Below are 24840 nucleotides of genomic sequence, written 5' to 3'. Positions count from 1 at the left end.
GTACCGGACTATCTCTCATCCTTAGTGCCAAATAGAGTGTCGGATGCAAGTGATTATAATTTGAGAAACTGCTCACAGCTGCAAACCACAAAGTGTAAATCAAATACTTATGCCAAATCATTTATTCCAGATACAGTTAATATTTGGAACTCACTACCTATTGAAAACACCAATTCAATGCCAGTAGCTTAGGAAGTTTTAAAAGTTTTATAAAAAGCAACGATAGGAATGGTATATACTTTGATACAAATTATGGATCAAGATTCTTGTCAGGTTATACACTCCCGTCTCAGGCTTGGCTGCAGTGATCTTAACGCCGACAAATGTGCCAGATTTATATCCGACAGCCCGAGATGTTGTTGTTGCTATCATACGGAAGATGCACTTCATTTCTTTCTTACGTGTCCCTTTAACAGTACAGTAAAGCAAAACATGTATTATTTCGTAAAAGGCTACGATTTAAATTCAATTCTAAATGGTAAATAAATTTAAATTTAACGACAGTAACAAATCTTGAAATTTTGAAATCGGTCCACAGTTTTATTCTATCTTCTTGCCGATTTAGAGATTTTGTCTGAGATGTTGGCTTTGCTATATGATACTGCGATGTTGTTGTGCTGAATGTAAATAATAATGTAACTGTATGTTGTGGAAGATAATCCAGTAATTAAACACTTACAGAACAATACTTATCTTTAAAGTCAATTATACAATGTATGCTATTTCTCATGTCACTTTCAATACATTGCTATTTGTATATGTATTATGTTTGGGAGAGGCATTCAGATAAGCAAAATTTGCTTGTTTGCCAATCCCTCCACTTTATGGAAATGAATATGTTTATATCACGACTGATCCTCGTCGCGACAGATTATAGTGATTATCGTCGATCATTTGGAGATTTTACTGTGGCGTCTCTAACGCTCTACAGATAAGTACTACCGACAAAAGTTAAGGGAACCAAATATTTGAATGTAGTTATCGTTGAGGTGTACATTTACAATACCGTGGCGTTCCATCTGAACGCAACATTTAATCACGATGAAATTTCACATCATACATGAACAGCACGAGAAGCACGTACACACAAAACCAAACGCTAAAAAATGCCTCCGAGACAGTATATCAATGAACAGGCAATATGGCTTATTGTGAGTAACAGGGAGGGGGGACGTCAATTTCCCCAGTTGCCCGAAAATCAAAGATTTCTCCATTATTGGACAAGTACCCTCAAACGAGTGGGTGTGCAATGAGACCTGGGCGTAGCAGGCCTAAAATAAGTAATACCAACACAAACACGTCTCTAAATCGACATTAATTGCAATACGCAATAGATTCAGCTCCGTTACGTTTGAAAGCAAGGGGTCCTGTGAAGAGTTTATATGTTGTTTAACGCCGCACTCAGCAATATTCCAGCTATATGACGGCCTGTGAAGGGTGTGAACCTAACACCTTACATTGTGCCACAGGCGGCAAGGACTGGGGTGGGCTAGGCAACATCAGATACGGTAATGGCGTTACACCCCGTTTGCAGACGAATCAAGGTTTGTCCTTCAATTTGAATGATAGTATAAAACGCTGTTGGCGACGTAGCGGCGAGTGGTATGCCAGGGCAACAATTCTTGACCATGATCGGTATGGACAGACAGACAGACAGACAGGCAGCAGGCAGGCAGACTGCGACAGACATGTACAAATTATTCTGTATTGCCAACGCTTTGTGCAACCCATACATCCCCAAAACCATTAGTCTGATATGCGATGCCCAGTTAGGACGTTTTCTATCAGTATTGGATAATAACATTTAATAACACAGATATGTGTATCTGTTTGGACTCATTTGTATTTTCTGAAGCCAATATTTAACGCATTTTACATAATAAATAGTATGAAGTGGATACCTGCCACATTCATCGGTATGGGGGCGGTAGTGTAATGATATGGGGCGGTATCAGACATGACACGCGAACTGATTTGGTTATTGGTAATGGACATTGGAACGGCCAACGATATGTCGACGAAATTGTGCGTCTTGTCCTTGCGCCATTCGCTAGAATTATCGGCAGATATTTTGAACTGCAGGATGACAATGTCAAACCACATCGTACTCGTGTCGTCATCGATTATTCCTGACGAGGAGGCATACGGACATTGGACGGGCCCGCTAAGTCCCCTTACATGTCCCTAATAGAGCATCTGTGGGATGTTCTCGGGCGGAGAGTGTACGCCAAAGACCCAGCACCCGCCAACAATGCCCAGCTTGGGTGTCTCTTCAGGCTGAATGGCGTGCAATATTAAGGATATTAAGGATAACCATGCACAAGTTTATCAACAGTATGCCATTAATGTGTCGTGCTTGTGTCGCCCAGTATGGTGGACACACCAGATCTCCGACATTATTTTAAGACATTTATCGTTATTACCCTTTCACTCTCATTTCACCAGTTTCCGGGTTTTGGTCGGTTGTACACATTAAAGGAAATAAAAACAGTAGTACGCATTCAAAGTCAACTGTGAATACTGTCGAAGATATGTATATATCTAGCCATAAAGATGTTTTAACACGTGGCTCAGTTGCTATCATGTCTACTGTAGTCCCTCCTATACGTGCAATAACTTTGTGACGAGGCGATTATGTTTGCAAACACCTGATCGATCGTTGTTCGTTGGATGTAATTTATTATCAAAGTCTTTAGATGTCTGTCACTGTGATGACTTCGTCTTTAATAAGTTCAATCGGATCTTTCTTTACATTTCTATTGTACCAAGTATTGCCACAATTTTGGAAGTAGGACTGTCACTGAGTATCGGCTGAAGTGAGTTTATAATTCTGAAAGACATGAAGCGTGCATCGTAGGAGGTTTAAGTTTACACAACTAGACTGATAGGGGCGTAAAGTTGCCCCCCACAGAGACAAGGCACAGTAATAATATTACCTTTATTCCTGTGTTGTTAAGGAGTGAGTTATCTGGTGCTTTATATTGTCCATCGATGATCTGGGCCATACATTTACCGCTGGTGAGAGCGTCGCCCTTATACATCATTGTTGACCAGCGTATGATCAGGAACAAGGTGAATATATCATGGACATATTTTATAATATTCTTTTTGTTGCGATATTATGTAGGTTATACACTCACTATTATGCCTTCCCTATTCTAAAAAATGTAAAAACTTAGTTGCAGTAAATCAAGATGTTCTTACTTTGCGATACACCATATGCTAACATGCTAGAATAGCAAAGAGGACAGATCTTCAAGCATAGAAACAGCATAATTCCTATGGGACACTACATGTACAACGTTTGTGTTGTTGGCAGATAATAGTAATCTGGTTATATTACCTTCATGTAACATCACAAAAGTACCCATGTCTAAGCCGATTTATACAAATATGTACCAACAGATGCATGTTTTCTTCTGGTGTGTGTGCCTGTGTGTCTGTGTATCTGTGTCTGTGCGTTTGTTGTTTAACAGCGCTCTCAGCAATATTCCAGCTGTATTACGGCGGCCTGCAAATAATCAAGTCCAGACTAAACAATCCAGTGATGAACATTATGAACAACGACCCACGCTCGGGGCACGATGGCACATCAACCAAGTCACCGAGTCTGACAACCCGATCCATCATGCCCACTCACCAGTGTCATTTTCAACCCCCGCGTGCACCTTTGTTTTTAACCAAGGGTGGATTATTTTAACATGTTTTTCCACAGATCCAAGTATCAACTGGATATTTCGCACGGTGCCTCTCGTGTCTGTACAACTGTATGTGTGTGTGTGTGTGTGTGTGTGTGTGTGTGTGTGTGTGTGTGTGTGTGTGTGTGTGTGTGTGTGTGTGTGTGTGTGTGTGTAATATTATACGCCCTTTTTGGTTTTCGAGTGCATTTTAGACATCACTGTATTGTACATTTATGAGTTGCTGCAAAAGAGGTAATTTAATAGCAGAGACAACAACGTTTTTCCTCGGAATGCGAAGATGGGCTATAGTATGTAAATAAACTTGTCAGCAACAACAAAAAGGGGGAAAACCCAAAGACCATGAACTTTAAACTTTTGGGGGGCCTTAACTCGCTTTTTCAAACCAGCGGTGGTTGCGGGGACCAATTATTAACCCAAAACTAACAGATGGATTTTCTTTCAGGTGGTCTGGTACATGGAAAGTTAGGAATGTGATACACTGCAGTCTACACACGGTGTAACTATCATGATAGAGGGGGCCATGGCGGAATATTTGGTGTCTCTTCTCCTGATTCTGATGCCTCTGTTGGGTGTGGATGCTCAGACTAAACACTTTACAGGAGGATCAATGAGCTTCAAGTTCGTCAATACATCGAAACCAACAGAGTATAAGGTATAGGCTTTATAATCACGTTTATGTTGTTATAGTGAGGTGAGGTGAAATTGGGTTTAACGTCGCGTCCAAGATTATTGCACTTATATAGCGACGTGCATGCGCGTGTATGTGTGTGTGTGGCTGCTTGTACTAGTCCGGACTGATGCCGATTTATAGTGCTAGCTCACTGAGATACCATGCCGCAGTTTAACATGAATACCCCACTCAGACACAGTATACTGACTCCGAGCCGACCAGTCCTTGTTTTAGCCCCTTAATGCCGAGCGCCAGACAGGGTAACAACAAGTACAATCTTTTAACGTCTTTTTGTATGACGCGGCCCGGGATCGAACCCTGGACCTTCCGCTCTCCGGGCGGACGCTCTACCACAAGACCACGGAGGCGGTCTTTATGTTGTTATAAATGAGATGTACATCTCGAGGCCGCATATACATATTTGCACGAAAGTATTCTTGATAGTCTGTTTTTATTACCCTTCCGCAAAATATTGCACAAACTAACGACATATATCCGAGTCACGGGTGGCCCAGTCGTCTTAGGCGCCGAGATTCGCTGTGCAGAGTTGCGTCCCTTGGGTACGCAAGAAACCTATGATTGTGGGTTCGAATCCTGGTTCGCCCCGATTATGTTTCTAGGTTTGTCAGCATCATACCCGTGCCCATTTGTTTCACCGAAGTGGTAAACGTCTGAGACCTGCATCACTTCGGGCTTTCCTCCCACATTAAGCTGACACGCCGTGATATAACTGGAATACTGTTAAAAGCGACGTTAAACCCAACTCACTCATTCACTCACTTACTTTAAAGGGAATGTAAGAGACTGATATTTGAATTAATTTTCATTTGTAGAAACTTCCTACGTCAATGGTTAAAGAATCAGTTAGCCATAACATGCACGGTGACCGACCGTTTTCTTCAAATTGAAAAATATGATCAAACGATCAGGTTTCTAAACATATCCCTCTTCCAGATCCAATTAACGATTGTTACCGGGTGGACGTTGGGTCAAGGACCTTGTGGCGAACACTGTTCGATCAATGACGTCGGAAGGAGCACAGTTATAACTCGAAATCATATGTTAAACATGAATGGCGATGTATATTTTGGAAACTGGAGTTCGGAGGCTGCATTCCCGAATAGAAGCGTCACTTACAGTCTGATCACTAACAAAGTAGCCAAGAGACTCACTGGCGAAGTAGCAGCCGTAAATGTGCCCCTCGGGTTGGAACAGGAAAAAGCGGAGGTCATTCTCGAAGTCGATCCATTACGACTTTATACAGATATTGAGTAAGTATAATCAGCTTGTTATTTGATGTCAAATTATTACATATTATACTACGTCTGTCTGGTAGTTCAGAAGGTGAACGTACGACTATATTTTAAGATGACGTGCACCAGAGCTCAATCTATTGTTCGACCAAAGTCGACCCGATGAAAAAATCTTTCTGCATCTTTATTTGGCTAATATTGCATGCATTCATATGTAATCGGATGATGATGTTCCCCATGATTTGAATTTTTACTTTTTCGACTGAATAAATAAGGCGAAGCACTTGGTTTGATTCCCAACATTGGTACACGCACTTGTATGCTGGCCTCTTATGATGATTTGTCGCCTTTTGGTTAAATAATGTTTCTTATTCAAATCAGGACAATGCGGAAACGGGACAATGCTAAAAATGGCCAACATGTCGCATTGTCGAGGTTTGGTTATTTTTTACACTTTTTGCTTGTTGTTGTAAGGTCGACGATGCGACAACTCGACAATGTCCCTTCTAGGATTCCATAGTATGGGGATACAAGTGCTGATTCGATGTACATACGTCCATATAATGTATCAGAATACATGTATGATGAAGGAAATAATATTTTTCTAAACACCATGGGTTTATTGTTATCAAAATGATTGTATCTTGATATAGAGAGGATGTTTTTATGTGTCGAGTGAAAAATCATGTTGTGTACGGGCGTGACACTTACGATTCAGGGAAACAATATAAGGGGAGGTAACCCTTGTATGACAATAGTTCCATTAAAGTGTTACGTTCACTGCAGTCAAGTATCAACTGTTATGTTCACTACAGTAAATTGGTCAAGTGTTATGTTCATGACAAAGAAAATAACACTTTTTTCAACTTTAGAAAACTCACACTGAAGTATTTGATAAAAATTGTTTTAATGTCATAGAAAAAATGCATGTGTCCGTTCCAACTTAATATATCAACAGGATGCACGGTTACTACTGGAAAGACTTTGACTATGGTTACACTGGCGACACAAATTTTCACCTTCAAGTCAAGATTGATGCACGTGAACGCAGTGATACAGGGCAACCGAACAACAGCCCTGTTGCGATGTTTAAGCCTACATACAAGTAAACCAATACTAATATAGTGTGCTTCATTAAGTATAACTGATCGGTCTTTTTCCAAATATGAAATGCGCCCTTCGATGGCATTAAAAAAACTGCTCCCATAATCTCTCATGGTCCATATTACAATGTTCGTACTATATTCTTTCAGAAAGTAGGGGATCGTGTAATAGGAATGTTAATACAAAGTATGAGAACAAAGATAAGTGTTAACGTCAAAACGTTTTGTCTGTGAAACTAAACACCACAACACATCCTATAGTTTGCACGTGCCTCACGCAGTAGCTTCACACACGTGCTTTGGCTGCCATTCCAGATTTTGACACTTTCACGGAAGGTCGATTAATTTCTGTGGACCATTATTTCTGTCAATCTTCTGATTATCATACAGCATCAGCGGAGCATCTACGGGTTATTGGCATGCTTGAAATTAGCAGAAGCCTGCGTGCAGTGGCCAATACATTCAATGTTTCAGTCTGTGATGAGCAGACAATGGATCGGGTGCCAACAAACCCAAACTATTGCCGATCGACCCCCTTCAGGGCGTCCCAGGTCAACAACAAGAGTACAGGATCGATTGATCAGAAACAAGACACTGCGAAATCGAGCTTCTTGCTGGTCACGTGTCATGTTTTCAGAGGAGATTAGTCCCGATTCACTTTGATTGGTGTGGTCCTGTCGGGCGACGTCGAAAAGAACATCAAACCAATGTCAACCTGAGACATCATTGCAGATTTGGCGGTCATGGTTTTGGGGTGGCATCACTGTGACTGAGCGAACCTCACTCCATATAGTGCAAGGAATGGTCACTGGGGACTATCTTTTGGACAATATACTGACAACCTTTGTTGTGCCGTTTGCAAGGCGTGTGGGGCGACGTTTTGTCTTTCAGGACGACAACATCCGTGCTCACCGTGCAAGAATTACCAATGCTCACCTCCAGCAACATGTCCAGCAATGAGCCCAGACCTTTCTCCATTGAACATGGTTGGGCCATGATAGGGAGTCGTGTGCGTCAATGTGATAGGCCACCGACAGCGTTGACTGAACTTAGCCAGGCGCAGCAAGAGGAGTGGGACAACCCCCCTCACCATTGTGGGGGAATGTTTGACAAATCGTGGCGGGGTTACGCACTACTGATCCAAAAACATCAACTTTGAAGTTTCCAATTTTACCCCTGTCGTCCTTCAAGATCTTTTGCGGTCATGACACTTACTGTCATACTTCACTACCGGTCGTTATGTGTTCCCAATTCGTTCCTTATTATTATATAACTATTACTAGAAACTAACGTCTCTTACAATTTGGAAATGTGAATAATTTTTGAGTGTTTCCTACTTTTTTAAAGAGTATATAATACTTTCCAGTCATCGATGTATGCATACCTTCAAGTACTCACACATCGTGAACCCATATCAGAATAAACACAATAAACGGAGTTATGTTCTGTGTATTGATGTTCATTGAAAGATACATTATTAAGCAAATATTGATTTTAAGTTTTGAAACGCATAAATGTCTGATTATAAGTTTATGTCTTCCAGAATTCTCTTGAACAGCGTAACCGTCATCAAACTCTCCACCATGGACAAAGATGGGGATTTTGTTCAATGTCAGTTAGCAACGTTCATAACAGCTGGTGGTCTACCTATACCACGTAACACGATCATAAATAAGGTAACTGAATATGTTCATGAGATACACTTCAGAGTAAATTTTCTTCAACATAAATATCTCTGTAGAAAAGGAGTATATGCATACCTTTTAGATCATGTGAACTATTTAATAATGGAAGACGCCAGACTTAATTGTATCATGATGTTTTCTATATGCCGGTCAAAAGAAAGTAGACATTGATAGATAGTGAATAGGTGTTAATACCTTTGCCGAAGGAAACTGAATCCAAGTTGTAAATCGATAGCTCAAACACACCCAAAATCATCTTATTGTAAGAAGCCCTCGTCGTGCATTTGAGAAAAACGATTTTCGAGCATTTGTACAAAACGGGTTTTTACGATATCGTGAGATGAAAAAGCACAGAGGGTACAGAAAACAAGAGGGTGAATGCCCAATATATCACTGTTCAAATGAGCGCGAGGAAAAATGGCAAGGATATCAGCCGAGAAATATAGAATGATCTTGAAATGGCGGTAATGAGTAGCTGACTGAAGCAGCGAACTGACCATTGCCAGACTACTGGGCAAATAAGAGAAAGTCCAGGAAGTGGAGGACCACCATCTGCACACGTTACATCTGCGGGTGACGCTTCCCGGCGGCGTTGACGGACTAGGACGCCACATCAGTTGACTCACATTGTCATTACCGTTACGTACTTAAGGAACCCCACAGCAGAATGTCCGTGAGCCGTCAACATCGGCAAATAGACGTCACTGGTCTCCTTCGTGCGACGCTGGCAGCGATTGAGCGAGTGAGTTAAAATTTTACGTTGCATCGGCATTATTTCAGCCATACAGCGACGAGAACAAGTTAATATATATATATAATTGAGTCATGAATACAAAGTAATATTTAAAATCAAATCGTTGGCAGTGATGTGATTGATACTGGTTAGCAATGTGGGCAATTCAACTCAAATACGGATGTATCGACAGAGAGGTGAACGATTGGCTCTAGGATGCACTTCTTTCACCATCCGTGGACATTTGAACGCCAAGCGTAACACGGATGTCATTCTGCAGCTAGTTGTCTTTCCCTTTCTCAGTCACAACTGAAACTTTTCAAACAAGACAATGTCAGGCCCAACTGCTCGAATAATCAAGGATATCAATAACGTACCCGCGTGGCCCTGGCCGTCACACTTACTGGACTTCTCACCGATAGAGCATCTCTGGAGTCATCTTCGGGGACAGATAAAAACACTTTCAAACGTACTGAACAACGTACAGCAGCAGGAACGTGCGTTATTGGAGGAGTGGGACCCCATATCCATTTATGCCAGGAGGCTTAGGTCATCGGTGAAGCGACGTGTCCAGTCGTGTCTGGAGGAGGTCACACACGATGTTCATGGGTTAGGCCTCATTGTGCCTACATATACATCCCATTTTGCCTACAGAGAGTAGAGTAGACAGAATGGGATATGATTTTCTCCCCTCTTAGAATAATGGAACATGCCAGATCACTGAAAGTATCATCAATTTCATGAAGTGTAAGACGTATATCCAAAATATACGTTCTCATTATATAGAGGGGTATCATAATGAATAAGATCCTTATTCTGAGTAGATACAACAATACAATTATATATGTTTTACTTAACATCAGCAAAATCCTGCGAAGATGCTGGAGGCTGTATATCTTGTTTGCACTGCTGAGGCTTATCATCTGAGTGTGAAACTTCAGAGCACAAATTAATCTTAATCTCACTCTCGCGTGATTAGAAGAAAGACTGGACGTTTGATTTAATTAGCAAAATAGTTTGCAAACTTTGACTCTAATAACTTTCATGTCTGTGAATTCAACTGACCATGACACAATGATAAGAAATATTGTGAATTTAAATATTTCTCATTGCCATTCAGAAGTTTACATTGATCATTCACTGATTATTTTGTACCAAAACCTAAAATGACAGATGAATAAAACAACATAAAAAAATGGCAAAGGCATTGTTCTCTCTTTTTTATCCATTTCCTAGACTGCCTACACTTTGGTCAATGGACAAGTTCATTAACTATGAGTAAATTCGTTGCAAAGTTGTATCCTACATCCTGACCATCAGACCAGGTCATGTTGTTATAAACTGTAGGCACATTTGGAAGCTATCTATTGATGCCTTTATTGACATGCTATGATCCTCGATGTGTTTGATCGCTTCTTGCTAATTCATCACAAGTGCCAGTGACATTGATAATATGATTTAACTTCAAAATATTTTTCAAAGTATATGTGTACATTTTGTCGTTTTCTTTTTATAAGCAATCCAAGTCGATGTATATATTCGTTTGTTCAGTAGTGTACTAATGCAGTGGCTTTCCATCTTGAATTTTGATAGACTCAGATGGTAGTATTTGGATTCTGTTTTATTTTTTAGGACTGCAGCATAGAAATCAGTGCCTATGAATCTGATCACTTCTTTGATCAAGGATGGGGTGTGATACCTGTTAAGATCAGTGACTTTAACTCCAAACCTATAAGCCTCAAGGGGGATTGGCGTCCAGTTAAACCAGTTGGAACACAGTCTCTCAGTGATATAATGGTTCAGGTAAGCAACTCATCGTTAGTTAGTTTAACAGGCATTTGACCGTGGACGACATCATAACATTTTGTTCTGATTCATGATTTCAGTTCATGATACAAACTCTGAAAATCATAGAGGAGCCCGAATTTGTGGACCCCACAAAGAGTCGTCAACATGTGTTCTACGTTTATGTTGGTTCAACACTGGAAATACCTCTCTATGCTAAGCCATATGACACGGCCAAAAGGTACGTAATATGATTCTCACTATGTCTTTAAGGGGCACTATACTTATGAACCTAGTTTCCGGATCTCGCGTGTCATCTGACGACGTAACCGAACGATTATGTTTTTAATAAGAGGATTATTTCTTATTCCAGTGAGATTTCTATCTTCAATTTGAGATCAATTCCAAGGAGATCATTTCCTATACCACCACTGCAATATGACACAAATCGCAAAAGTGATGGCATCAAATATGCACTAGTGAAATGGCGTCCAGGCATAGCGGATGTTGGCACCTTTGTCCTCAGTGCATTGGTAACGGATAACTTGGGGTGAGAATTATTCTGCTTTAGTCGTTCTGTTAGTCTTTTATTTCACTGTAGATTTCTCTTTACAGAATGTCGCTCTGTAATGCAGGCGTCACACTGTCCCGAAATTGACACCAGATGGACACACGATTAAGGAAATGTTCAAATTCGGCTCTGATCGTAAAAACATCGGGCCGTTCGTGAGGGCATCTTAAGCCATCGTATGACCGCCGGTGGAGTATCTCAGGCTCCGGCAGCAACTTCGTAAGCCGTGGCAAAATCTTTGTCATGCCAAAAAATTGCCGAAAGACCTTGCGAAGGTTCATTTTCGTTTTGAATTCGTGTGTCCATTTTGCCCTTCGTAAGGCCATCATGAAGGCATCTTGTCAAATCGTGTCATCTTCGTCTTTACTTCGTGTGATCATCGGTGCCATCGGGCATTTTTCGCCCAATAAGACAATACGAAGGAAACAAGAAGCTGCCCGATTGTCTTAGGAAGGCAACACGACTACGTGAAGCCCTCGCAATGCCGTCGTGTAGCCATCGTATTATAGTACGATGACATCGAGATGGGACCAGGGTGTCGGCGAAGACAGCCGAATTTGAGTAGCTCAAGCGTTTCCCATGTGTCATGGTAACGTGGACATGTAAAAGGCCAGCCTCAGAGCATCTTCCTCAGTCAGTCCTGAGCAACTCTACAGAGCAGAGGCGTGTGTAACTCCCAAAGCTTCAATCACAATTAATCACAATTCAGTTCCTGCAGAATGGCATACTTTGATGATGTGACAACCAGGAAAAAGAAGGCAGCAGTATTTCTTCTTTTGATGCACCTCAGAGAACGTGATAAGCAACTCTTACAGGCCCAGCACCTCCTCTTACAGGTAAAAATTGTCTTATCTCACTTTGTCATTGTTTGCTATTTGCACCGAATCCGTGGTCTAGTGGTAGAGCGTCCGCCCGGAAAGCGGAAGGTCCTGGGTTAGATCCCCGACCGCATCATTCCAAAAGCCGTTAAAATATGGTACTTGTTGTTTCCCTGTCTGGCGCTCGGCATTAAGGGGCTCAAACGAGGACTGGTCGGCATTCATGTGGGGTATTCATGTTAAACTGCGGCATGGTATCTCAGCGAGCTAGCACTATAAATCGGCATCAGTCCAGACTAGTACAAGCAACCACACAAACACACACACGTACATGCACGTCGCTATATAAGTACAATAATCTGGTACGCGACGTTAAACCCCATATCACCTCACTTCTTGCTATTTGCCTTTCTAGCATTCGACAATGTACTTATCTTGTTTTGCTTTTTATTTTCCAGGGCAGGGGCAAACCGAGGCGAAGGAGGAAACCGAGGTCTATGTGGGTCAGGAAATGGCTGTCTGACAAAAGAAGAGAACGCTATGACCACTATAGCTCTCTACTAAATGAGCTGAAGACAGAAGATGAGAAGGCCTTCTACAACTACACAAGACTTCCCAGAGGCCTCTACGATTAGATGCTGCGAAGGGTAGAAGGCAGAATAGAGAAGAAGCACACATGGTACAGAAAGTCTCTCCCTCCTGGTCTCAAGCTGTCCATCACTCTACGACACTTGGCCTGTGGTGACAATTATCCAAGCCTGTCCTACAACTTCAGAGTTGCTCCAAACACCATCTCCCTCATCATTAATGAAGTCTGCGATGCCATCAAAGCCGAGTTTGCTGCTGAGGTTATCCAGTGTCCTACTAAAACTGAAGTGTGGATCGCCATTGCTGAGCAGTTTGAGAAGAGATGGCAATTTCCACACTGCTGTGGTGCTCTGGATGGCAAGCATGTGGCGGTCACCTGTCCTTGGAATACTGGCTCTGTGTACAGAAATTACAAGGGCTTCTCCTCCATTGTCCTCATTGCCCTGGTCGACGCAGACTATAAGTTTCTATGGATTGATGTCGGCTCTGATGGTTCCAGCAATGCTGCCAGTATCTACAATGGGTCAGAACTAAAGGAAGGCCTGGAGAGTCCGAACAACATATTCAATCTCCCTGAAGAGAAGTCTCTACCTGGTGATGACAAGCGCCTGATGAACCCGTATTCAATCAGAAACATGGAGCACCATGAGAGAATATTTAACTACAGACTCTCCATAGCAAGGCGTGTGGTGGAGAATGGCTTTGGCATTCTGGCACACAAGTTCCAAGTTTTGCTGAGGACCATGAACCAGAGGCCAGAGACATGCAGAAAAATCACAACTTGTTTGATCCTTCACAATCTCATCAGACTGAGATATCCAGCCACCCACAACAACCTGATGGACTTGGAGGACCAGAACCAGAATGTCATCCCAGGGGCACGGAGAAAAGACAAAGTACTTCTGGATGCCATCGTGTGACCTTCTGTAGGCATCGTACTTGCTTCGCTTGTTGATTGGTTGTTGACCAAGTTCGGGGCCATCTTCGCGCGAAATTTAAAATCCAATATCCGTATGGCCATCTCGTGTTAATTTCGGGACAGTGTGACGCCTGCATTAATAGGGGACGAACTTTCGACACAAATTTTTTTTAAATCATTATAAGTCAAAATTATGGAATCTGAGACCTTATGTGAGGCTCTCTCTGCCTGTCCATTATCATACACACGAGCGTGTGGAGACCATGTTTGGACTTTCTTGACGGTCGACGTCGAAATAGGTACTTGAACTTGACGATTCCAAAGAGCGTCAAACGACTCTTGCTCAAACGATGTTTGGTAAGGGGGCTACAACATTCAAGGACTGAGTAAAGCTTTCAAAAAGCTCTTTGGTAGACGTGTGGAGGACATTCCCAAATTTGACGCATTAGTGACAAAAATGTTGCCTGATGCATTTACCAGAGTGCTGGAGATTATGTCAATGTGAGTGTCAGTCGGGTGTGGCCTACTCCTTTTCAATCAGTTCCTTTGCATAATCAATGGCCATTGCCTGGAACACCTCCGTGACTGCGGTGAACTGCCTACTTTAAGCTCACAACTCAAATCCTGTCTCTTTGGACTTTCTGTCTCCAAATGACTTCTTATTGTTATGCGCTTTGAGCAAGCACTATGCATGGATATATGCGCCATACAAATAGACTATTTTTATTTGCGTACCCAAAATGATCTATTTGTGACCCGCTCAGTGATTACTTGATAAATGTAGTTTGTTGGTAAATACTTTTATAAAGAGGAATAAATTTGAATGGCTCCAATCGTAAGGGATGGAACTGTGACCGGTGCGTCTTATCTTGATGGATCCTCACTCGATTGTTCATTGTTCAAATTGACGATTCCCGAGGAGAAAACATTACAAAGATGTTACCTTGGATGTTATTTATTTAGTTAGTTAGTTTGTAGAACCCATGGGAATTCCGAGTTATAACAGGTAGGAGTTGACTTAATGGATCGGGTGTTGACTACATGTCGTTCTTCCCGACGGCGTGGATGGTTTCTCACGATTCCAATCCTGGGTTTGTCAGGTCAAGACTCGACTATTTACAGGCCACTGTTATGTAGAAGGCAGGTTGCGGATTGTGGCATTAAACTACAAAGTGCAAAAACTATATAAAAAAATCGTAGACTCTGACGTAAGTGAATAAGCCGGTCGAATGATATTAAGTCGGCCAACTGCTCCTTCGATTTGAAGTAGATTTGACATTCACCAATGATTGAAAAACACGTATCATATAACCGATGAAGTATCAAATGTGGATGCATTCTATATATATATTTTTTAGAAACATGTTTTTATTCAGCAATCATATTCTTTATATTTTTCAGAAATGACGGACAAGATAGGAGTTACAACATCATTGTCAGAGGTGAAATATCGTCTGCAGATAGTAGATAAGTTTCTAAGCGTGAAACAGTAAGACGATGAGTTGTGATAAATTAACAAATCCACGTACATCTTCGTGACCAACATAATCTCCATTTTATATATAATGTCTCAGTCTAATATTAACTATCGTGCATCTGTGTTCACGTTTGTATTCAGATATAATGTTTCTCTGTTTCGTATAGACCTTAACTTCACAACTCCTGATGTTGGTACGTTGGTAAGTATATAGAGTCCCATTAAATAGTTCTAGTTCATTTTCGGGCGGTCGGGTAGCCTTGTGGTTGAAGCGTTCGCTCGTCACACTGAAGGCCCGGATTCGATTCGCGACATTGGTGAAGCCCATTTTTAGTTATATTGCTGGAATATTGCTAAAAGCGACGCAAAACCACACTCACTCACTCACTCACTCTAATTCATATTATGTGCCGAAGGGCCCGACAATATGATATTCATGAGGAGGGAGTTGGGTTCAACGCCGATTTGAACAGTGTTTCAGTTGTATCAAGGCCTGTCAGAAAGTCCGAAGTGATGCAGATCATAGAATTTTACCTCTTTGGTGCTTCGGGCACTCCTAAGGAATGCAACTCAAGTATACTCTGAAAACTATGCTAAACAAATCAAGAGATGTATTGATGCACTATTGATATATCAATAACTATACACCATTGTTTACAATGCCTAAAACAGGACGTAGATCCAATTTGCTGCCGTGCAAAGACGTGCGCATATCAGATGTTTTCTGTGCAATGAGATGTTTCTTTCTAGATGTGCCCAATGAAAATAATATTTTTAGCATGGTAGATGTACAATAATTTGTGGTAGAATTGCTGTGAACCTATGAAACGTCATATTGTGGACATGATGTGCCCAGTGATTGTAGAAATGTCTTTTTCTTTCTTTTCAGACTCGACCCTTCTTTACATTATTCCCCACTGATATTGTAATACGGTGCCTACCGAATTCAACATGTTCCTTCCCTATTTACTCTACAACTAGACGCGCTGGGTAAGATGATTGCTTTGATAAAGGTAAAAAATATGCGGATAATATAACGCAAACAATCAATTTCTCTTGTAAATGTAGTTTGTAACGTATATATATTCTAAAACCAAACTATGAAGTCTCTCAATACATAATATGTTTCAAGTCATATATGACCTCTCAGGTCCGGAACAGAAACTGTTTTCGAAACAATTATAAGTGTTTTACTATCAAGAAATGGATATGTTGATAACGCACAACAGGCCTTCCGAAGACACCTTTTAATGATATCATTGGAATCTTGCCTGTATCTGAAGTAGCATTAACCATTGCGACGGTGTATGAGGTCCAATCGTATGCACGTTTACACGTACCTTACTGGAAGTGGGATTTCTTGTTACACGCCTTGGCTGAATTTGTTTACTTTTAGATTTTACACACTGTGATTTAATGGTGCCCTCATTTTACCTGACGACGTTGTCTATCAATCACGTTGCCATATACGACGCCATTATAATTTGAATACTAACGTCTCGTTTAAGATTATTGCAATCATTATGCGACGTGCATGAACGTGTGCGTGTGTATCTGACTGCCTGTACTAGTATTGACTAATGCGATTTTATAGTGCTAGCCCACTGAGATACCATGCCGAAGTTTAACATGAATACCCCACTCATTATACTCACTCCAAACCGACTTATTTTAGCCTCTTAAGTGCCAGGAAGCGTAACAACAAGTCTTTTAACCTCTTTTGGTGTGACGCGTCCTGAGATCGGGCGGAGGGTCTACCACTAGAATACGGGGGCGGTCCTTCTGCAAATGATAATGCCATGAAAAATAGACTTAAGCGTTACACTAATAGTATCATATACACATTATCCGGATTTTCAGTAGTCAGAAGGATTTCTATGTCAGGCGAGTGTTAGTCAAAACACATCTAATCAAATACCGAATGTCATATATAGAGACTAATCTTAATAGTTCATGGTATAAAACTTTGTACTTTGCAGAGGACGAATACAATCTGTGAAATATTTAACTTCGACTCTCAAGAATACGCAAATTTCGTCACCTGTCAAAGTGACCAAGAATATACAAGAAATGTTTGAGACTGATGTAACAATAACATCTGATCAGGTTGGCGGACAAAGAATATGTTTCCAGGCGTATGACGACCAAGGGTAAGGAGAACCATAAATCTATTTAACACTTATAGAAAGCACTATATTTGTTATCTCGAGTCATTGGTATCTACAAATGTTATTCACGTTTATGGTGTACGCTAGAGAATACAATATTTACATTCCATTATATACAAACAAAATATAAATACTTTACAGGACAACGTCTGAGAGGAAATGCCTTGGGGTCACTATGGAAATTGATGGTCAGTTTATGTTGATATTACTCTGATGATACTGATCTCACTGTATTTAGGGAGGTTTTAACAGCGACAAAATCTGAATTCTTTATCATATATTTTGGTTATTTGATTCAGAAGCACTGTGACGACAGTGTTATGACAATAATAAAACGTCTGTATATTCTATGTTTGAAGGAAAATGTGTTTATGTAACATAATAAAAACTTCTGTTATTTGTAACTTGTCATCATGTACAATTGTTAACAAAAAAGTAGGGTATAAAACGCTATGCCATATGAACTGCATTGAATAGTAGCATTCATATGTCATCTGTGGGAGGTTTAATTAACTTACCTTTTTGTAGATCCCTGCAAGTCAGATCCATGCACGCCCGGCGCATGTGAAAGCAACGGCTCAACCTTCAAATGTATTTGCAAACCCGGATACACTGGCGAGTTTTGTGATATAGGTAATTATTAATAACTTGTTACAATTAATTTCCGCTCAGCAATATACCACCACCATCCTCTCATTAAAATGGTTTGATATAAATATTGTCTTTTAAATTTTTCGCATTATATATCGTCAATGCAAAGTTTCCAAGATGATGTTTTTATTCAGTGCTTATCAAATGTATTTTATATGTAATTGTGTGCACTTATATTAAGGTCATGGTACGCATGTACACGATAGCCATAAAGAATGTATCGGCATCATTACATAAGATCTACACCATCCCTTGTGTTCTAACTGGCGCAATATTCATCAGATGTTGACGAGTGCCTGAGCAACCCATGCCAAAACGGCGCAACCTGTTTAACCAGCATCAACTACCTAGATTTTTACTACTGTCAATGCGTATCGGGATTCACTGGAAGTAACTGTGAAACAAGTAAGTATAAGAATTCGAAAGTTTATATCTAGCAAATATTCTGCAACAATACATACAGTAAGCGTTTGGGGCAGCTTTTCTGTCGTGAGCACATTTCTATGGATACACGGGGATTGCCGATAAGTCGGGCCAAGAAAAGTCGGGCCGGGCCGGGCCAGCGGGGATAATACTAAAAATGGATTGCAGAATAATAAAACGAAACGTGCACATCTATGCAGATCTCAGTTGTCCAGAAACGTATAGTTTTGCTCATTTAATTGAGTTTGAATCAAAATGCATCTATGTAAAGTACTTACTTACTTACTTACATTTGAGATTTTACGTGCGCTTTCCGACTTTTAGCGTATTTCGCACACGGGCCCGGCCGGGCCATTTAGTGTATTTCCGAAAGGGGGGAGAGAAGTTTTGTCAACCCAGGTGCGCTTAATTCGATCTGTTTTAATTAAGTATACGCCTAGGGCTTTAAATTTTTCTATTTTATTTTGTGGGTTTAGGATTGCTTCTAGAGTAAGAGCCTTATTTATATTGAGGGTTGTTTGTAGTGGAGCTCGGTGTGTTTGGTAGTGGGTGCAGTGTATGAGTGCGTGTTCTGGGGTGTCTAGGTGTTTGCAGTGTGGGCAGTTTCCTGTTGCGTGTTTTTTAATTTTTTTGAGGTGGCTATTTAGGTTGGTGTGTCCTGTTTGGAGTTTAGTGATTACTCTATCGATTTTTCAAGCGATTTACTCCGAATTACTTATTTATGGTGCACTTTTTCGTTTGGTGATTGTTCATTAATGTCATGTGTGTATGTTGGATCAACTATATGTAGGTATGATCGCCGATTATGAAGTAATTAGCCAGTAACACTTTGGCCCGGCCCGACTTTTAGACAATGCCGGATACACGTGTTTGATTGAAACTATTAGACTCTCCTTCAGCAATGATACAAGAATATGTTTTATTGTAACATATAGTGTACGTGATTGTCGCCAGACCATACCTGTGTAGCACTGTGGCGTATGAAATAGCGTATATATAAGTCTTAGGTCTTAGAGTGCAGTCCAAGAACACAGGCATTGTGCTTACAATCCGAGAAACATAATCAGTGGAATCTGGCGTTCGAATCCACGAACACAGCTTTCTGGTTCGCCTGAAGGACAGTGAATTGTGGTGCATTATATATACGTTTAGTTCACCCGTATCCCCGTTACTGTAAGTAAATCAGAATCAATTTGAATCAACTTAATTGAAAACTTGTACACAAGAATAACTTATGTTTATTTAACATTTAAGTTTTGTTTCTCAAACTCAAACAGATATAAATGATTGCAAACCCGACTCATGTTCTGGAGCTGGTATATGCATTGACCTGGTGGAAGATGTTAAGTGCCAGTGCAACAAGGGACATTCTGGCCAACATTGTGAAAACCGTGAGTTAAGTTCTATAATCGCCTGCTATGTATAGCACGTTTATATTGTTTGGTTAATGCTGAAAAAAAATCCTTTACATTGTGTTCTACATGTTCCTATCCAAGGCACTGCTTGTAAGCCAATTTGATATCATCGGTCAGTGTGTTTAGGATTTTGCAACACATCTGGTACTGTATCATTTAAAGAAAAAAGAAGCCACTAAAGAAAGAAATATCTGCCAAAAGCAGAGTCGATTATACGATTCCGACTATATCGTGAACATGTGCTTATGAATCACCATCAAATGGTGATGATACCAGGGATGGTATCAAAGCATTATTTACTATTATTTACCACTTTCTGTCAATGTGGATACGAGAGCTGTTGTTTACTGTGTATTCATATTTCCCCAGCTGACCCGCTTTGCTCCAGTCATGTGTGCGCCAACCAGGGAGTATGCGTGGTGGAACAGAGTAAAGCAGTGTGTAGATGTCCACTGGGGTATGGTGACCCTCTCTGCCAAACAGGTGATAACAGTGCACAACATATAATACCATTAAAGAAACATACGTAATAAAAGCGACAAAACCCTTTCCATATTCATGAGCATGTGTTCATGAATCACTTTGCTTGTCGAGGCGACTGACGGGATCGAGTGGTCAGGCTCGGTGACTTGGTTGATGCATGTCATCGTATGTCACTTGCGTAGATCGATGCTAATGATGTAAAACACTTGATTGTCTGGTCCAGACTCGAACATTTACAGACCACCGTCATACAGCTGAAATATTGTGCCGCGTTAAACAACAAACAGACAATGTCTTTGTACCTTTTTAGATTTTCTTACCCTTCGTGTAACCAGGACTGTTAATGATTAGTTTTCTTCGGCCTAATGGTGCAAGTTTGTTTGCATAATCATTTTTTTTAAATCGAATTTTCTCGTTATTTCAAATATTTTTCTCAAAATTTCGAGGTATTTTTTCGTTAGTTCGTTTATTTTCTCGTTTTTTTTCTATTATATCTTTTTAAATATCAAGTTATTTCTCGATCACTTATTTCCCGCTTATATCAAATTTATTTTAATAACTCGAAATTTCCTTTTTTTCTCGTTACTTCTTCGATTATTATATAAGTTCGATTATCTTTTCGTAAGTTTAATTATTTTCTTGTAATTTCAAGTCATTTTAAAAATTTAACATACCCATTTTTAATGCAAACTTGAGGTAGATAATACTCGAAATTACGAGAATATAATCAAAGATACGAAGAAAAAACTCGAAATTTCAAGAAAATAATTGAAATGACGATTAAAAACGTCGAAATTTCTTTTTTTAATGAAAACTTGAAATAACGAGAGAAAAAATCGAAATAATAATCATAACTGTAAGAAGTCACGAGAAGAAACTCGTACGTCAATTGAATAAAGAAATAATTGAAATAACGAGAAATTTCCATTAAATCAAATCATGCAACCAAAGAAACAAAACAAGTGCCAGATAAATACAAATAATAGGCGAAGCAATTTCTTGGAAACTATTTTAGTTGAACACCAATATGTCATCCCGAAAGCTGCAAAATTATAAAATGTTTATTATGCGTCTTGAAATTTGTTGAGGGTGCATCTTTGGATGATCATATGTAGTAAAGTTATTTTTACTGACGAACGTGTGAATGTTATGTATATGGTTATTGTTACAGATAAGAAATCAACTGGCGGAACACCAATAAATAAAGACAATGGACATAAAGAAGTGAGATAACATTCACTCGTATATTAATAACACTGTTGTGACTGTAAAATGGTGAGTGGGCCGCTTTTAACAGCATTCCAGTTATATCACGGCGTGTCAGCTTAATGTGGGAGGTAAGCCCCAAGTGATGCAGGTTTTACCACTTCAGGTAAACCCACGATCAAGGGTATGGTGCTGACAAACCTAGAAACATAATCGGGGCGAATCGGGATTCGAAACCACAATCATAGGTTTCTGGTGTGCCCAAGGGACGCAACTCACAGCGAATAGCAGCCCCGTAGACGACTGGGCCCGCCGTGCCACCCCCCACCCACCCCCCCAATAAAAAAATTTAAATAAATAATAATAATAAATATTTAAGATGATTTTTATTTGTGAACAACTTCTTCACATGTTGAATTAGGTTACTGTTGTACATGAGAACATACTTTAATTATTCCAGCTGCGTTATGTACACTGTATAATGATGCCAAACCAATACTTCTTGAAACACAAAGTTTGGAATGTAGGAGATCAATACAATTGATGGTTTTTGATTAAAAGAAGTTCGTTATAACCGATAGTCTTGATAGAAGACTTCGATATATAGGATTTGTGTGTACATTTATACTTAGGTGTATGCTGACATCAGTGTACATTGTCATTATCTTTGTCTTGAATCATTATCACTGACGTTTGTAACATGTTTCAGTCACCCTTTATAACTCCAACCCTGCTGAATGGCGGGGGTATCCAGTGTACTGTCGGTGTACCATGTCCTGTTCCACTCTACATTCGTCAACCTCCCTCGGGGTGTGTAGCACACACACATAATAATTAATCAATCAAACACGTTGTACCTGAAATGTCTGTTCATACATAATGTTATATATTATATACTAGTAACATCAAACATCGGTGCCCCTTTTGAAATGCCAAATGTCCATTTGCCTAGTTATTTGGAGACTTTTCTTCATTAAACGACATACACTCTTCAAAAAAAGAAACGCACGGGTATATTTTTAGAAAATGTATTTACCTCATCAAGCCGATATATTTAATTTAATATCATAGATGCAAATATGAAGTTTTGGAGTTCGATAGTCACATGTTGTCGTTGTACAAAGGCATTGAAAAATGTTCATTGTCATGTCACATAAAGCCACAAGGTTACGCTGAACTCAGTATTTGGTGTGACCGCCCCGGGCAGCAATCACGGCTTTGCATCTCCTCGGCACTGACTGGATAAGTGTACGAATTCTATCCTGCCGAATTCTGAGCCATTCTGCTTGTAACGCGTTGGCCAGTTGTGGGAGTATCTGAGGCGTGTTCTGACGTTGACGTACACGTCGATCGAGTTCATCACAGAGGTGTTCGATTGGGTTGAGATCTGGAGATCTCGACGGCCGGGGCAAGAGTTGATGTTGGCACGATCCGTGTGCGATGGAGCGTTGTCCTGTTGTAACAGCTCCCTCTGGCGGAAAATGATTGGAAGGAGGTGAAGCTGAAGAATTTGATTCATGTAGCGATTTGCTGTCAAATTTTCCTACACCACAACCAAGTCAGATCTCGTGATTTAGGATATGGCCCCGCTACCGCCACCGAAATTGTCGTACACAATGTGGGGCTGAACGCTCATTTCGACGACGATAAACACGCTCTCTGCATCTTGCCGGTGAAGAAGAAATCATTATTCATCCCTAAACCACACTCGTCAATTCCAAGGCTGTAAGGTATGGCACCAACGCAAGCGTCGTGTCGATGGATCTGTTGCAAAACAGGGACGATAGCTGGTCTTCTGGGTCGGATTCCAACCTCGCGAAGATGGTTCCTAACAGTCTGGTCCGATATCCTCCGCAAAGCAGGGATGCGTCCTGCGGTCTCCGTAGCTGTGGCATTGCGATGACGTAGGTGGAACAATCTAATGTAGCGATCCCGCGCAGGGGTTGTAACTCTTAGTCAGCCGGTTCTCGGACGATCTGCAGTGAAATTGAAGTGTGTGTATCGGTCCCAAAGGCGGCAAATGATGCTGTGGTGGACGTTGAAGCAGCGTGCAACAGAAGACTGCGACTCCCCTCTTTTGATACGTCCTTTTGCGATGTTCCGATCGGCATCGCTGAGTCTCGGCATTTTCGAACTTGAAAAACGTTGACAATTGAATGACAAATTATTGGCTTATGCTTGCCTTTTTATAGCCACTACCACGAGTAAGGAATGCCATAACTTGCATGTGCATTTTGCTTTACTGTGTTCCTCCATGACATTTTGAACAAATGTGAAAACAATGCCGTTTAAGACATTGCAAATCGAAAATGGCTGCGTTTTGACGCACCGTTTGTCGAACATCAGGCGACCAACATTTTCCAATAACATATATCCAATCTATATGCCGGATTTTTTGTGTCAGGTTCAATGAACCACATTCTACCTGTGCGTTTCTTTTTTTGAAGAGTGTATGTGATATATGAATAACACTGGGATAACGTCAGTAAGGTGGGTGATTTGGATTTAAACACGTCTCAGATAAATATTTTGTGGATGGAGGTTCTGAAGTGACGTAGGCCAATCGAAATCCACTAGCAGGGATATGTTTCTGACAGACCAAGAATCACAATCCCGACGATTCTGAGATTCGAACCAACGCAGATCTTTACACATCTGAGGGATGCAGAGTGATATACAAATGTAGGATGCCTTAGATCACTTGGCCATCCGCGCCACCCGCAAAAGGAAGGCATTAAACTGTCATGATGACAATGTATCTAGCAATGACATGACTTTGTATCCTGTTTGTCATCTGTGAATGTATTATGCCTATGGTTTTCAGAACCATTCCACCAGTTACCCTCGGTCCGACATCACCGGGATTAACCGCCAGTGTGGACACTCCAACACCCGATAAAAGCACAGGGCTGCAAAAGACGCTAACATCTCATTTGACGGTGATACAAACTAACCCTGGAGAACAAAGCGTATGCGTCGATGCCGGGACTGGGTAAGGGACTAAACTTGATAGGTGATATGAATTGGGGTTTAACGTCGCGTCCAAGATTATTCCACATATATAGCGTGCGTGCGTGCATGCGTGTGTGACATATACTAGTCCGGACTAATGCTGTTTTTATAGTGCTAGCCCACTGAGATACCATGCCGAGGTTTAACATGAATACCCAACTCAGACACAGTACACTGAC

The 24840-nt window shown here is 40.7% G+C and overlaps 1 protein-coding gene across 6 annotated transcripts in view; it reads left to right on the top strand.

Moving 5' to 3' along the window:
• The first annotated feature begins 2918 nt into the window (after positions 1-2918).
• Positions 2919-24840, top strand: part of LOC124134798 (neurogenic locus notch homolog protein 3-like) — a 41574-nt gene continuing 19652 nt past the window's right edge. For 5 of the 6 annotated variants that reach the window (XM_048403762.1, XM_048403764.1, XM_048403763.1 and 2 more), the window contains exons 1-20: positions 2919-3072; positions 4144-4353; positions 5326-5642; positions 6583-6729; positions 8271-8403; positions 10778-10948; positions 11032-11171; positions 11304-11480; positions 15228-15268; positions 15471-15505; positions 16193-16293; positions 17283-17453; positions 17613-17659; positions 18000-18104; positions 18405-18527; positions 19823-19936; positions 20330-20443; positions 21615-21667; positions 22359-22459; positions 24474-24641. In XM_048403762.1, coding sequence (XP_048259719.1) covers positions 4207-4353; positions 5326-5642; positions 6583-6729; positions 8271-8403; positions 10778-10948; positions 11032-11171; positions 11304-11480; positions 15228-15268; positions 15471-15505; positions 16193-16293; positions 17283-17453; positions 17613-17659; positions 18000-18104; positions 18405-18527; positions 19823-19936; positions 20330-20443; positions 21615-21667; positions 22359-22459; positions 24474-24641 — 2405 coding nt within the window. In that variant the 5' untranslated portion in view covers positions 2919-3072; positions 4144-4206. The remainder of the gene's footprint in view (positions 3073-4143; positions 4354-5325; positions 5643-6582; positions 6730-8270; positions 8404-10777; positions 10949-11031; positions 11172-11303; positions 11481-15227; positions 15269-15470; positions 15506-16192; positions 16294-17282; positions 17454-17612; positions 17660-17999; positions 18105-18404; positions 18528-19822; positions 19937-20329; positions 20444-21614; positions 21668-22358; positions 22460-24473; positions 24642-24840) is intronic. The other variant, XM_048403765.1, reaches the window with a different exon arrangement.

This window comes from Haliotis rufescens, unplaced genomic scaffold (assembly GCF_023055435.1).
Source record: "Haliotis rufescens isolate VD_foot unplaced genomic scaffold, xgHalRufe1.0.p SCAF_3, whole genome shotgun sequence".
Taxonomy (NCBI): Eukaryota; Metazoa; Mollusca; class Gastropoda; order Lepetellida; family Haliotidae; genus Haliotis; species Haliotis rufescens.
The sequence above is the reverse complement of the archived record's forward strand: the minus strand, read 5'-3'. Positions and strand labels throughout refer to the sequence as shown.